The 16,684-nt window shown below is 40.1% G+C and overlaps 1 protein-coding gene across 2 annotated transcripts in view; it reads left to right on the top strand.

Annotated features, from left to right (window-relative positions):
• Positions 1-16,472, top strand: part of pax5 (paired box 5) — a 54,521-nt gene extending 38,049 nt beyond the window's left edge. For both annotated transcript variants that reach the window (XM_067584590.1, XM_067584589.1), the window contains exons 7-11: positions 3,888-4,020; positions 9,776-9,877; positions 12,660-12,746; positions 14,409-14,495; positions 16,337-16,472. In XM_067584590.1, coding sequence (XP_067440691.1) covers positions 3,888-4,020; positions 9,776-9,877; positions 12,660-12,746; positions 14,409-14,495; positions 16,337-16,419 — 492 coding nt within the window. In that variant the 3' untranslated portion in view covers positions 16,420-16,472. The remainder of the gene's footprint in view (positions 1-3,887; positions 4,021-9,775; positions 9,878-12,659; positions 12,747-14,408; positions 14,496-16,336) is intronic.
• The last annotated feature ends 212 nt before the right edge of the window (positions 16,473-16,684 follow it).

The following is a 16,684-nucleotide window of genomic DNA, read 5'->3' as shown; positions in this document are numbered from 1 at the left end:
TTTTTTTCTTTTTAATCAAATGACCAAATTTACCTTGTGGTTTTTTGCTGGAGCCTTCTGAGTTGAAATCAAAGAGATAGTTGTGTTTTTTCACGCAACCCTTATGTAGGTCAGAACACAGCTTTATCTTTTCAGTTTCCTAAAACAAGCATGCTTTCAGGGATTCAACAACCATTCATTTATTCAACAACTCCCATCTTTCTTCATGTCTTACATGAGTCAATTTCTTTCAGTCATCTCAATCTCATCTCTCCTCTTGCTTCTTCTCTCCCATTGATGTCAGTTATATACCAACCTCCTTTCATCCTTCTATCTGACCATGACTTCCTGGCAAAGGTCCGGCTCACCCTGCTACCATTATTCATAACCCTCCATCTTGCCTTGTACATCCCCCCCCCCCCCCCACCATCATCCACCATCCACTACCCCCCAAACTCCAACCCCTCCACGGCCCGGCAGCTGCGTCCCTCCTCCTTGATGAGGGCTGATGGCGCTGTATGAGCGGTGGAATTGACAACATTTACGGGGGCGAATGAGAATGATCCATCTTCCTTAGCGGGCCTGTCACCCCACTGGCCAAACTTCATCATGGCCAATTACCACGGCAGACCCCTTCTTCTCTGCTGCTGCTGCTGCTGCTGCTGCCTGGCCCCCATCTACATGAATACATGGACACATTAGACACCATTATAATAAGACAGAGAGTGGCCAAGAGAAGGAGGAGGGGCTGCTGGGATAGCATGTAAGATTGGTTGAAAAAAAAACTACAGGTGTGATGTGTGAGGGGGGAGAGAAGGAGGGGGACATTAAGAGAGAAAAGAGGGTTTAAAAATGTGTCTGAAGTCTAAAGAGAGGGAGAGAGAGATGTGTGTGTGTGTGTGTGTGTGTGTGTGTATTGTGCAGGGTAAGCTCTTATTTGGCAGGTCACAGTCCAGTGGTTGTGTTGTGTGTTGACGAGCAACAGGGGTGTTTAAGAGGTCAGTGAGCACAAACACACGCCTACACTTACACCTCCACACACACATACGCACACAGAGATGCGGAGGTATTAAAAGGGTCAGTGCAAAACTCTCACCTCATCACCTCATCAGTCAGCAGTAACATGTGGAACAAAGCAGGGGAGCCCGTTTAATGAAAAGTGAGAAATTGTATCTCCTCAGTTTGTTCATATACTCAAGTACAACGACATATAAAGAGCACAAATGTTGGACTAGCAGCTAATCGGGTAGGCAACACATTTCAAATAAGTAAGAGTTAATTACACATGATTAAATAAGCTGTAGCCAATGTGTAAGTACATTACATTCATTTGGCATTTTTTGTCCAAAGAGGTTTAAATCTGTTTGCATACAAATACACCAGAAGCATTTTTGGGTTCAGTATCTTGCTCACTTTGACATGTAAATATATATATATATACTGTATATACTGTACATATTTAGTTGGCTACCTCCAAATGTATCTATCTATATCAGTAGCATAAGCATCCCACTTCTGTTTTGTATTAGACAGCTGTTTGGCTGAGACAGGTCAGCATAAAACTCATGATGTTGATGATGAAGAGTGTTAAGCTTGAAACACTCTGCATACCGATACATTTCTCATTTTTTTGCACTGAGTAGTTCTGCTCCTTTCTCCAACAAGTCCTCCAAATTAAACAACCAAAAAGGTTGTTTGACCATGTGCCCAGAATGACACATAGGAGCGTTTTCTAATCTGGTGTCCCTATCAGCACTAATCAGCAGGACAACATCATTTTCTGTAATTTCCAAGGCTGTTACAAATCACAGTTAAAAAATATGATATTTTATGATGTGACAACGCTGTGGTTGAGGATCTTTTAGGGAAAGATCATTGTTTGGATTAAAACTTTGTTAATGTTAGAGAAACATGTGGTGTGGGTTAAATTTACTACTTCCTTAAAGTTGGGCAAACTTGGACAAACCACCATCGTCATGGTTACAATAATAACCATGGGGTTAAGGTTAGGGGACTGTCCTGACTCGCAGTTGGAAATGTGCCACTTGTGTTGAGAAGCAGGAAACAAACAGCGGTCTCCTGTGGCAAAGTCCACTGTCAGGATATACCATCCATCCATCCCTCCTCCTCTGAATGTGGAAATTTGTCGACATACAGTAAATAGATGTCATCTGATCTGCACCACTGCTCCGGGTAATAATTACTATGGTTGCTAGATGGCATCTGTCACTCAAACGTAACTATATGTTGTTTTTGGGCAACTGATATTGTGTCATTTTTCTTGAGAGAACATTCGCTTTTTCCTACATGCACAATTATACAGAAAAATGCACAAACACAAACATACACACACACACACACACACACACACACACACACACACACACACACACACAGTAAAAGGCAGCAGACAGATCATTTGCCCATCATGACAGTAGCGACCCTGAGAATCTCCTGTGGTTAATCTATATATAGTTGGTCATCAGCGTCAATACCATCACTCTAAATCATTGCACGCATTAACACACACACACTCACAGACACACACAATCACAGATTTGGCAGAGAGATGAGGATGGATGGGCTGTGTGTCAGGGTCAGACACAGGTGAGGGGACCGCTACCACTGTCCATCTATCTGTCTGCATTTTGGGAGAGTGAGAGAGAGCATGCTGTCAGTAGGAGCAATTACTTAAATGGGTTGTTATATAGGCCGCCTAAAAAATATTAAATTGATCTGCATTGATATAGGTTGAGCCAAAAGGTCATGATCTAATGGATATTTTATTTCCTTTTGAGTGAACATATTCTAACATTTTCTCCAGTTTTCCCCCCTTATTTGTATATCAAGAGTAGTTTATGTCTGAGATAAAAATCAGACGTTTGGCACTAGGGGGGTATGGAAATAAACATGCCCCCTAGTGCTGCAATCGAGAGTCAGTTTTTGTAGAATTCATCATTAGAATAAATAATTTGCAACAAAGAGGTCATCATCTAAATTGTTTTGTATGATTAAGGCAATTCCAGCAGTTCGTATTAATTTTGCGTTAAGTGTTTGTTTTACTGTAATTGTCATTAATTTCACTAAGGTCACATGCTCCTACCAAGGAACCAACCGTCATATGGGACAAACATACATATTTGCAGAAACACATACAGTTGTGACCTCTATTTCTTTTTGTAATATAACTTCAGCATCACAGACTTTCAGTACTCTTTTAGATTTAGATTTTCAAGTGTGTTTGCACAGAGAATAAAAGAACATACAACTACACAACAAACCGATATTGCTTTGTCACTTCAGTCTCCTCTTCTCTATATGGTTTTAAACTTCTGTAGCGTGTGTGTATGTGTGTGTGTTTAGGGCATTGGGAGACTGTGTACGTGTGCTGAGATGATCACAGTTCTTATTGTTGTTGGTATCTGGGGAGACAAGAGGCTTTGTGTTAGCCATGGTGTATGCGATGCCACTGTGTGTATATCTATATAGGTGTGTGTGTGTGTGTGTGAGAAGAGAGAGAGAGAGAGAGATGAAGAGAAAGAACAAGCTGATCCTGTGGTTATAGACTGTTGGACTTGGTTGTACAGTAAATCCCTGTCTTTGTAAACAGATCAATAAACTCTCCGCTGTAGGTGTGTTTCTGTATGTCTGTGTGTATGTGTGTGTGTGTGTGTGTGTGTGTGTGTGTGTGTGTGTGTGTGTGTGTGTGTGCACGCACGTTCATACTAAAGCTCAGTCTTTGCTCTCTGCTATAAGGAAGTGGCAGATTGTTGGAGTAGCAGGATAAAACAAACAGACTGATCAAAGTTGTAAAGTAAAATGCAGCACTTGTATTTCCACGTTGCAACTAACAGATAATGACTTTTTTTTTTTAAAGTTCTTTCTCCACTTCCTCTGCCTCTGCACAGACGTCAGATTATTCAGCCATGGCCTCGCTAGCTGGTGGACTGGACGAGATGAAGAACAGTTTGGCCAATCCTGGTTCAGGGGCAGAGTTAGGAGCCAGTGTTTCTGGTCCACAGTCCTACTCACTAGTTCCAGGTAAGAAAGATATTCATCTAATAACTGCACTCCTGCTCTGATGTACACTGTTGGGCTCCTGATTGAAAACTAAATAATTTCAAATCAACAAAAAGACATTTTATGCTTTTTATGCATTTTTGAATATATTCTAGATGCTAGATTCAACATTATGTCATCAAATAACATCTTATATTGAGGTGTACATACACTACAACGAATCTAAATATGATTAAACAGATATAGTGTGCATTTTGAGTCTTTTTTCAACTTTAAACTGCAATAGATAGTCAGTGATGTCAGTTTTACACCAAGGGCAGTTACATTTGGCCTACTGTATGGTTCACAATCCAAAGTCAAAGTTCCATCATTTTAGTAATTTCCCATAAAATCCTACAATTAATAATTAATTTTGTGTATTACCAAGAATGTGGGCAACCAGTCATGAAGAGATGAAGGGTCACATGAACTCAAAACTGTTTTTTCTATCAGTGACTAGGACTGATATAACAAATTTTGATAGCATTTATTTATTGATGTAGTTGTTTAACAGGGACCATACAGATGTAACATTGTTACATAAGGGGAATCAATAGGGTGTCTACCTGAAGCTAATTCACAAGCCCAGTCTCTGGTTAGATTTTTTTAAAGTTTACGTTAAAACATCTAAACAAATAAATGTATAAAACAGTCAAAGTAAGAACAACAGAACAGATAAAAACAGACTGTGTACATATATGCATGTATGTATGTGTGTATGTGTTGTACATGACTGTGTATACACTGATATACAGGTGTGATTATGTATAAAGTAGCATAAATGTGACAAGTGAATCCAATCAGAACTATTTATCTGTGTCATCACAGTAAATATTTATGCCCGAATAAATAAAATACACTACATTTTTGCAACCAACCTATAAATCAAGCGTAGTGTACAGGTCTGGCCTTAGTATTAAAAATACAGTAATTCATATAACACAGTAAGCTAAATGCCTTGTAAGGTCTACCGGAGCTGGGATGGAGGCTATGTGGATTCAAAGTGATTTAACCTGTTTAAAGAGCTCAGTGCTTCAGATCTCAGGAGATGCAGGCAGCCCAGAGGAAAGGAGGGAAAGAAAGGTGGACAGATAGAGGAATAGTGAAAGCCCTGTCTCTTCCTCTGTCTCCATTTAGGGGAAGCTGGGAGAGGCCGAGGTTAATTAAGAGTAGACCAGGGAGCACTTGGACAAGGCTTCAGCGTTCCCATCTGTAATGAGGGGAATCATAGAGCTGGGAATTTGGGATATCAGGGAATGGGCTCTTTTTTTTGCCCTCTGAAACCACAGAGGAATATTACCTGCAGAAGCCGAGAGAGAGAGAGAGAGAGAGAGAGAGAGAGAGAGAGAGAGAGAGAGAGAGAAAGAGACAGAGAGAGAAAAAGAGAGAGAGATAAAATTTCCATTTCTGCTTATGCATGCAAACACACACATTCATATTCACACACACACACACACACACACACACACACACACACACACCCTCTGAATATTATGCATGCATTTCCTTTTGCCTGTCTTTTCCCTCAGAATAGAGCTCCCTCTAGGGGATCAGACGTCCGTGTATTTGACGCAGTGTTATTGCAATCGTTGAAGTGTTGATACTCTGGACACACGCTGTAGAGCAACATTTACACACTCAATCTTCTTCTCTTAGGCCTTTCCAAATCTGTAGGGTCTTTTCGTTTTCCCCTGAACTTCACCCATGTCTACTCGAGTGCAAACACACACGGGAACATACTGTACACCCTCTATTCCCTTCAGGTTTGACATGTGTTCCTCTGATGGCTGTTTGATATGGAAGAGTTAGATTGGGAGCCAGTAAGGTGGAAACAGAGGCAGAGTGTGTGTTCATCTGTAGCTGCAACTGAGCGCGGAGGAGACTTGTACTTGTTCGTTGACCTCTACGGCAAAGCTGTGGAGAACAGATACATCAATACTGCTGGCATACATATGCACAAATACACTGTGTGCACAGACACAGAAACACACACACACTCAACACGCACACACACACACACACACACACACACACACACACACACACACACACACACACACACACACACACACACACACACATACACACATACACACACCTCAGAGGATCTGGCCCTGTCTGCCCCCTCTAAGTTGGGCTGTAGAGAGTCCATCTCTCCTCTCTTCCACCCCTCTCCTCCCACTCCTCCTTGCCCTGTGCACTGACCCTGAGCGGATGAGTAGCCCGTCTGCACTAATGCCTCGCTGTCGCGTCAAACACCGAGAAAAACTTTACTACACCGAGACAGCAGAAAGGAGGCGGAGAGGGACAGAGGAGGCTGTAGTAGAGAGGGGATCTGTGAGAGAAAAACAGAAGTAGGGAGGAGGGAAGCAAATATTAAGTGAAGAGGGCGGAAATATGAAAGGATGAGATGTCAAAGCTGGGATATATTTGTAGCCACACATGTTGTGGTTTTTTGGTGGGGAGGGGTTTACTTCCCTCATGTCCTTCTCTATGTTCTTGTTTCCATTGATTTCATGCCTATTCTCCAGTACAGCCTGACCAGTAGTGGATTTTCTGAGGCTGATAACAATATTTGAGAATTTAAAAAAAAAGTAAAACAACATATCGGCTGGTATTCATTTTTTCTACATAAACACATGACAAACATTTCATTTATTATTATTTTATTTCATTTAATAAGGACTTCTTAAATCGGTTTTATTAAAGAACTGTGATCAAGACATGTACTAAGCAGGACATTTTACAGTTGAAAAATAAACTTGTCAGTCCTATTTGGTGGACAAATTATGCAATCATGACTCTATTTCTAAACTAATTGGCATTTCTATACTGCAAATTCTTGTGTAGCTGTCATCTAAGATATACACTGATTTAAATTTATATCTGCACTGAGCAAATATTGGTTGATATATCAGTCTAGCTCTTTTCTCCAGTGGTGGAAAGTAACTAAATACATTTACTCAATTACTGTCCTTAAGCACATCTTTGAACAAAACCAAAGTATATTCAGTTTATCCTACTTTATGCGATTACTTGACAGATTTAATTACTAGTTACATTTCAGATTAAGATTTTACACACAAAAAATATGGTCAACTAATAAAATGGGATGCAATATTAAAGATTCAACTACACAGCAGTTTATAAAGTAGCTAAAATGAGCTCCACCTTGATCAACTTTGAAATGCTGCTTATATGCATGAATACTTTTATGTTTAAAACTTAAGCAAATGCATAATACCTAATGTATTACTTAATAAAAATTTTGAAGGTAGAACTAGTACTTGTAATGGAGTATTTTGACATTGTGGTATCTCTACTTTGACTTAAGTAAAACACAATGTTTCTTCCACTACTACTGTTGTCCTCTTCCTCCACTAACACCTCCTTTCTTTCTCTCTTTGTTTTTCCTGTTGTCTCCATTTTGTTTCACACCATCTTTCCTTCCTCCTTTATGTTCTCTATTTCATTCTCCTCCTCCTCCTCCTCCCAGTTAGTTAGCGGTGGTTAAGTGGAGGGGAAGTGAATGGGATTGATGGTGTTAGCATCTGAGCTGTTTATGATGATGATAAATGTGTGTGTGCAGGGGGGGCAGGAGGAGGAGGGCGTCGATGCATGTGTGCGCGGTTGAGTGTCTGTGTGTGTATATGATGATGATGAATGGAGGGCTCTCTCTCCGCGCACTCCCAGTGTCTACTGCGTGCAAACATAGAGAAATGATTTGGGCCGACACACTGTCATGTAGTCTAATGCAGTTATATATCCTATCTGCCGGACAGAGGAAGGAGGAGGGGGGAGATGGTGGTATAACGAGAGGAGGGTGAGTCAATAAATTAATAGATGTCAGCAGATGGAAAACAAGGAGGAAAGAAACAAAAGAAAGAGGGACGTCCTGAATGGGCTCTGGCATGCATTTTTCAATAAAGACCCTGCATGATGTGTAGAATTTAAACATAAGTAATCACAAAAAAAAAAAAAAAGTCATTAGTATAATTACTTTCAGGGGTCAAAAGTAACTAATAACAACCTTTTTCACAGCATGAACAGGTACAACATAAACAATGGCAGCAGTCTATTCAGATGTTTAAGAATAGGTTCACATTTTTTCATTTTTTATGTCTTAAAACAACAGTGCCCATATGAACATTAAAAGGGGTTTCGCTCGCTGTAATCATTCCTCTTGCTAATACCGATATTAGAATATCCTATGCTAATGTGCTTACAATGTGGGTCTAAGTGATGGGGAACAAAATCCACAAGTCTCATTTTGAGCAAAAAATTATTTAAAAGTTCATCTGAAGCTAATATGAGGCTTCAGCCGTCTGACTTACTCAAATAAAGTGAATATATTCCACAGTTACAGTCTTTAGTTTAAAATTCCCTCTTTGTGTCTTGACGGACAGTGTTTTCCTATTCAGTTGCAGTGGAAGTAGCTATAGTAAAAAAATGAGGGAATTTGGCACTAAATAGACAAACTTTGGAAGATAATCCACTTAATCTAGTAGACTAATTCAGACTGCTGAAGCTTTATATGTCCTTCTCATAAACTTTTAAATACATTTTTGCATTAAAGGAGGGCTGTGGATTTTGTCCTCCATCTTTTACATTGAAAGTACATTATGAAGAGATCTCTTAATGGCCGGTATGAGCAACAAGAAAAGCATGTTTATTTGGGCATCTGAATGTTATTTTAAGACAGACTTGAAAATTTCTGAATCTATCCTTTAAAGTTTGGGGACTCTTCAATTGAATGGAGTTAATGTTATTAGTTACACCTGTTCATTTCCTGTTATGATGTCAGAGTGTCTGCTGTGAAAAAGGCCTATTGAGAAGCTTTTTTTATTTTCTAAAATCAGCACAATTAAGAAGATATTACATTTAAGTTAGTTTTGAACCCCTTTTTCTTGAAAAGTCAATCTCTGAGAAAGATTTTTATTTTAAAAAAATAAGAGATGACCATTTTTAACACATCTTTGGACAATAACTCATTTATGGTCTCTGTGGTCAGTATAACATATAATTAGACAATAATATACTGATGTTAAAACCTAACCCACTATATAATGTCTTTACTGTTAATTTACTTAATTTACTGTCATTTACTTTATGTTGCGATTCTGTGAAGTAAAATTTGAAAAAAATAAGGTTCAGAATAAAGATAATTAAATTAAAGATAAATAAAGAGAATTCAGATGACAGAAACCAAAGTCACCTTAATCACATTATGAGAAACACCAATTAATTTAGAGCTGGAATTAATTGATTAGTCAACAGCCAGAAAAACAACAGCAACAATCTTCATAATCGACAAACTGTCTAAGTATATTTAAAGCAAATATGAAAAAAAAAAAAATCACTGATTCCAGCTTCTTAAATTGGATTTAAAAAAAAAAAAAAAAAGTCTGGTTTTCTTTAACTTTTCTGTGACAGTAAAGTGAATCAAGAGTCAGTTAATGAATCAGTTAATGAAAATAACTGTAATTGGTTCTGGTCAGGTGATAAAAATATGTAACATGGGACAATTAAAGAACATGAAATATAGAACAATAACACTTTAAAAGACACTGTGCAAACATTATGCAGGACTAACACTCAGAACAGAAATAGTTCAGAGTTAGGAGGAATAAATATGATGGTGATGATGGTGAAGACAGTTTTGGGGTTATCTGTTAATCATATCGATAGCTATTAAGTATTGATGATAGCATGTATGTGTCTTTGTGTTTGATTACAGGTCGAGACCTCGCCAGCACCACTCTGCCAGGCTACCCTCCCCATGTTCCTCCCACTGGACAGGGCAGCTACTCCACCCCCTCCCTCACTGGCATGGTACCTGGTGAGTGCGCACACACACAAATACACACACACACACACACACACACACACACACACACACACACACACATGCACGCACAAGTGCCACACATCAACTCAAACAGTTTCAACTTTTCACAGAACCAGAAACTCCATTGTACTTTCTTTCCTTTACAGTAATTCATCATCTCTCGTCAAACAAACATCTCAGCAGATCTATAACACACATATCAGTTTTTAAGTCCCACTGGATGTGTGTGTGTGTCTTCAGGGGCTGCACTTAGCTTCGCCACTTCCTCTTTCTTGTCTGTCTATGCTACGGCTGACAGTGCTCCCAGGGGGGTGACGTGTGTGTATCTATATGTATGTGTGTGTGTTTGTGTTGTGTGTTTCTCTATGTGTGTGTGTATCATTAGAAACCAGCCACAGTAGCACAGCTGTCCCTCCTCAACATTAGTAATTTGTTTTTAATGAGAATCACCAGTGACCCACGACTAATTCATTCATTCCCTTCCACTCTGCCTTCTACGCCGCTTTTGTGTTTCAATTCTGGACCGCCACTCTTGTTCTCTCTACTTTCTCCCTCTCTCTCGCTCGCTCTCTCACACTTGCAGCGGTGGTCAGTGTGAAGCGCGTGCTGCAGAGAAATAAAGCGAGAGATACGAGAGCAACAACGGCAGTGAAACAAAGTCAAAACAATGTTGTTTACAAGTTCTTGCCTCTGTGTATTCCCAATCATTCAGTCTGTGACACACACACACTCTCAGCGGACATGTAGGAACAGCACGTCTAAAGATGGGTAACCCTGTCGCCCTGTCCCCCTGCGCTTACCCTGTCCTGTCCTCAGGTTTGACAGCATATTTGTGTGTGTGTGTGTGTGTGTGTGTGTGTGTGTGTTTCAGTTGGTGTATGTTTATGCGTGTGCTGGCATGTGATTGTTTGTGTGCATGTGTGTGTGTTTGTTTTTGACAGTGTGTGTGTGTGTGTGCGTGACCTTGACACTGAGCTACACAAGGGAGACCCCTGAGCCTCCTCTCCCCCTCCTCTTCCCTCCCCTCGTCTCCTAAACAACCTGACACGTTGCCGTCACTACGGTGATGACAAGGGGAGGATGTTCGCACCCAGGGATGCCATGGAGACCACATCCCGACCCCACCTGACAGACGCAGTTAAACATACACATGCACAGGCACACACACACACACACAAATGCACAAAGGGTAGTGAAAGAAAGAAAACTTGGTTTGTACATCCAAACAAACACAAACAGCCTCGACATCTAAATTCTACTCAGTGAATATTGTAAGCTGCCTGAATCCACGAGCCGACTGGAATGAGTGGAGGAGATAATCTCCCAACTTTGCTTCTCTGGCTTCGCCATGTTTTATCTCGGCACTTCTCAGGCAAATTATCCTCCTTTTTGTCCGCTCTGTCTAATATCATACCTTCATTAAGCAAGCAACTCTCTTCTGCTGTTCTTCTTCTCTCTCTCTGTCTCTCTCTCTCTGCAGCAGGGGGGCTGACACTCAGAGGGGGTGTAGGAGAGCAGTGAGGCAGAACCGACAGAACGAGAGGGAGAGAGGAGGAGAAGGGGGGGTGAGGAGGGAGGGGGGCATCAGGGTCTGTGACTGTCAGCTATGGGAGAGGGATCCCCTGGGAGGAGTGAAGGTTCAGGAGAAAAGAAAGAAAGAGCAAAAGAGTGAAAAAAAGAGGAGAGAGCAAGTCAACAGAGGAATGGGGGAAAAAAGAGGAGAAGAAATGGGGAAGAATGTTGTTTTGATGTGAAGGGTGACGGGCGGGCTGTAGTCAGGCAGGCTGGAGGACGAGAGAGAAAAATAAAGAAGGAAGAGGTGAAGGGAGGAGTGGGAGGGGAAGACAAGAGAAAGAGTAGACCCCAGACAGTAAGTAGTAAATGAGGGAGAAAAGCTACACTATCATCCACTGTATGGCAGGACCTCTCTGGTCTCACTGAGCTCTCCACTTCAGTCACTCTCAACTAGTCTGCAAACTGTTCTGCAAAAAAGATAAAGCTGGTTAAAGTTTTACTGCTAGCAAAAGAAATCACAACAAGATCACCAAAATATATATATAACAAAATATGTTTGTTGTTGCCTTTAAAATCTATTGGCTGATGTGCAGAGATTCCCTTATCTGTATTCCAGTCACTTTCCTGGTTTAAAGAACCTGAAGCCTTTATCCTGGTTTTGAGAAAACTGAATATGCTTGCTGGAGCGCCCCAATATTTCTGATCGCTGAAAAAATTAAACTAAACTATAGTGATAAATGATGTAATGAGGGTCATGCTTAAAGTGCATGAGTGATAAATGCAAAGGAGTTCATGCAACCTGAAACCAAAGAGGGTTTTTCACAACTGCTGACACAACTCAGTTGATACACAAATGACAGATTGGCTGGATGTAGGAATCAAAGACAACACTAACGATGAAAATCCCGGATACTGTTTGAGTCATGTATACAGGGACATGACACCCTTGTTTTTTGTTCCATGTAAAAATCACATTCAAAACGAGATACACATGCTCTCTATTCCCCACAGTTTTACACCTATTGTAGCCTTCATCTGTGCACCAATACAGTGCCTCTCCCTACAGCTTGGTTGCTCTGAGTAAATAAATTGAAGATGATAGGGCTCCATTAAATGTTAAGTGGAACAAAATGAACCAAAAACGTTCAGTGTGCGTTATTTCCAAGGAAAAGGGAATAAAAAGAATAAAACCAGACAGGATAATCCTCTCTATTCTTTGCTGCTTCTAAACACGATCTGTTTTCTGTTTTTCTTTCAGGGGGAGATTTCTCCGGAAGCCCATATTCCCATCCTCAGTATTCCACGTACAACGAGTCGTGGAGATTTCCTAACCCCAGTTTATTAGGTAGGTGTATACGATATCTCTGCAGTGGATTACCAAACCTGGATCAATAATTGTATCAATGAATTTCATTTCATTCTATCTCACATCCCAGTTCCCGCCACTCTAATACTCTCTTGTAATACACTGTGTCTTTCATGCTCCACTGTTCATTTTTTCATTACATCACATTTAAGTATATATTGTACAATACAGTACAATACTACAATATTTCATAGACATACTCATGGTTTTATATAGTTTTTTTTTTTTAAAGACTGGCAATTTGGGGTGTGAATGGATTAGATGAAAATGGACGGCAGAGAGTGAGAGGAAGGAACAGATTAGAGGGCATTTATCTGCATCTCATCAGTGTTGCATTCTGGAATTTGTTGGATTTGAGTATTTATAGTTACAGTGGAGGAAACTGACTCTTACCACATATTTTTCATTTTTCATGCAACCACCTTCACATTAATCATTATGGCTTGACATATTTACTAAATGTAGTCAAATATTTTTGATTTTTTTATGTCAAATGGTGGCCTGAGTTACTGATTGGTTGTGACAAGTGAGTGATAGGTAGTTATCATTTATTGTGTATTTGGTGTAGTAATGTATAAACTATTCATTGTCTTCTTTTTGTACATTCTTAATTTTTATACTTACATTTTAATCCTTTGGTCAAATTTGAATTTGATATTGTAAATTAGAGATCTCTGAGTCATCTGTTGGCTTGCAAGATAAGCAGCTGAGATAAGAGGTCTCAAAAACTAGCACCAACATACTGTAGGTTCTGCCATTTTGTCCAGCAGGTCACTGCTCATTTGGTACCAAGCTGCCACCAGCAGTGACACGTTGGACAATGAGCAACAAGCACCATTAACTTATAGCGTATAAGCTATTTCACTTTGAGAGGTAATGTGACATAACATCAGGCTCCAAAACATCTTCTCAGACACCCTTAGGTGAGGTCTGAGAGCAGAATCAAGGATAAGAATTTAAAAATATATATTTCTAGTTGTGGATTAAAAAAATAATAATTTTCCACCAGCTGATTGGAAGATCCCTGATTAAAGGACTCATACTCTCAATTAAAGCAGTCTGTTCATATTCAATATTTTCCTTATTGTTATGACTTGATCATAATATGATATAGCTTATTCCTTTGTGCAATAGACCACAATAGAAAAAAACAGTAACCAGCTGTTTCAGGAAACTTAGCCTTTAAATATATATATACATATTCATGAGTCGTTTTTAAAAGATTTAAATCTTCAGTTGGAACAAATGTGGTTGAGCTACTGACAGAATTGGAAAGGGAGAAAGTATTGAGAGACAGACTAACGCATTTTTTTAGTTTTGGTCTTTTTCATGGTGTTTGTTGACAATAAGAAAAATATAGAATATTGCCAGTTTTACCCTTTAATATCCATGAATCAGTACTACTACAACCCTGAGCCAAAAACAGTCAGTGTCAAAGTCATTGTCTGGGGAGCCATTTCGGGGGTCACGTTTAAAGGTGAAACGGTCAAGGGGTGACGGTGTAAAGGTCAATAGGTGAGAAAGGGTCAGGCTGTGCTGACCTGTAGTGTCCCCACCCCCCTCCCCACCCTTCTACCCGCACCCATTCCTCTCATCACCTTTCCTCTTCCTCCTTAATTCCCTCCATCCCTGTGTCCCCAGTGTTTCAGCAGGATTATGGGTCTCTCCTGGGGACGGAAATCGGCTGCTCCTCCAGTCTCTTCACCAGCCAGGCAGGACAGATGCAAGGTAGGTGGAGAGAGAAAGAGAGAGAGAGAGAAAGCAAATGAAAGAATAGAGACAAGTGAAGAGTGTGTGTGATGATCCAGGTGTATGTACAGAAGGAGGTGAAATCATGAGGAAAGATGATAGCAGAGCATTGAAAGAAGGGGAAACAAAAAAGAGACTGTAAGGTATCTTTAGTATGATAATAAGAGGATAAGATGAACATTAGGTCACCATGGAAGGTTTAAGATTGATGGCAAAGGAAAGAAGAGGCTGTGATGCAGAAGAAAAGAGGGAAAGGATAAGAGTAAAGGTGACAAATGAAAGAAAGGTGTGTTTTGAAAAAAGAGGCAAAAGGGGAAAGAGGGCGTCTGAAGTCTTGAGTAAGACTAAATAGTTTGTCAGGCCAGCTTAATGCCTCACTTCCCCAAAGAGCCTCCTGAGATTACCTGGACTGTGGACAGACATAACCTGTCAACACACAGCTGGGCTGATTGATGGAAGTGACAGAGACAGGTGTGTGTGTGTGTGTGTGTGTGTGTGTGTGTGTATGTGTGGGGGCAGTTTTTTTAGTGTGTGTATTAAGGTGTGTGAGTGTGGGTTTCTGTGTGTCTGTGGGGTTACAGTATTGAATTGACCTCTTCCCTGAGGAGAGAATAGACTCAAGGGATCAGTAGTAGTAGAGCTGTACTCAGTGTGTCAGCTTAGACTGTCACTTAGATGGTGTGTATGAGTGTGTGTGTGTGTGTCAGAGAGAGAGAGAGAGAGAGAGAGAGAGAGAGAGAGAGAGAGAGAGAGAGAGAGTAAGAAGGAAGTAGATGAAAGAAAAGGGTGTCAAGAAGTAGACAAAGTCCATTTTATTGGTTGTACATGAAAGGGAGACTAATTTTTTTCTGTCATTAGCTTCATCAGCTCATGTCATCTCACCCATGCCTTTCACTACTCACATTCAAAGTAAAATATAATCTTAAGAGAAAATTGAAGCTGCTCATTTTACATTTATACTTCATTTCAGTAACCCCAAGTGGTTAAAGGATAATTCCAGATTATTACAATTTATTTTTGTCATTTTTGACCATCATTCCTCTCTGTAATAAAACTTGAACTCACCAAGTTAATTGCCGAGATCTGTGAATGCAGCGACACTGCTGAAACTAAGTTACCAGATTTATTTCAGAGAAACGTCTCGCTGTTTTTATCATCTTCTTTTAAAACTACTTTTTATCAGTTAGCCTATGAATATTTTTTCTGTCTTTTATGCTTGACATCTTATTATGTTTTATACGCTGCTCTTTTTTAGATCTATCTAATGTTTATGTAAAGCATTTCCTAACATTGGTTTTGAAAAGTTCTATACAAATAAACTAAGCCTGTGAGCTCATTTTTGTTTTGAACTACAAATAAAATGGTTTACAATAAAACTAGTAAATCTGTATTTTTATATGAACATTATAGCATTATAGCTTAGCATTTTTTAACTCATTGTTTTGGTTTTCTGGCCCACAAGTTTACGTTTTTGGTTGACTTTTGTTGCTCCGTATCTGCTGGATTTGTAGGCACTTGTTTGCCAACACGTTCACCTTATCAACTATTTAAGATGATACTATGTGGGTGTTGTGTTTACAGCTTTTTGTACTGTCTCCAAGTGGCCAAAAAGAATAATGCAGGTTTAAATAGTCTGGTTAAATTGTTGGCTTTGTTGTAGCAACATGTCCCAGTACTTCACATCATAACCAATAGAAATGAGACCAAAACAAACAAACAAACAAACAAGACCCAAGATGTAACAAACTGTAATAAATCCATGAATATTTTCATCACATTAAAAACAATTGAATGGAATATGTTTCTGTGTTTCATCCCAGGGTCACCGTACTACTACAGTGCGACATCACGGGGGGCGGGCCCTGCTGCCACTGCAACAGCCTCCGCCTACGACCGCCATTGACCCCTTCTGCTGAGAGAGGAGGACGATGCGGAGAAGAAGAAGATGAGGGAGGGAGGGAGGGAGGGAGGGACGGATAGCACCAGCACCGCTCAGTACAAGCCTGCCTACACACGGACGACAATGGGGAGAAGATTTCAAATTTTCCGACGTCAGTGAAGTTTGAATTTTCTTTGATTGACACTTAAGCCAACCAACGCACTGCTAGCCTGCAACACAGACATCTGTAGGGGTATTACATTACCGTGTGGACACAAGTGTTGCAGTG

The sequence above is a fragment of the Thunnus thynnus genome, chromosome 3 (assembly GCF_963924715.1).
Source record: "Thunnus thynnus chromosome 3, fThuThy2.1, whole genome shotgun sequence".
NCBI classification, from domain to species: domain Eukaryota; kingdom Metazoa; phylum Chordata; class Actinopteri; order Scombriformes; family Scombridae; genus Thunnus; species Thunnus thynnus.
This window is presented reverse-complemented; position numbering and strand designations above follow the sequence as displayed.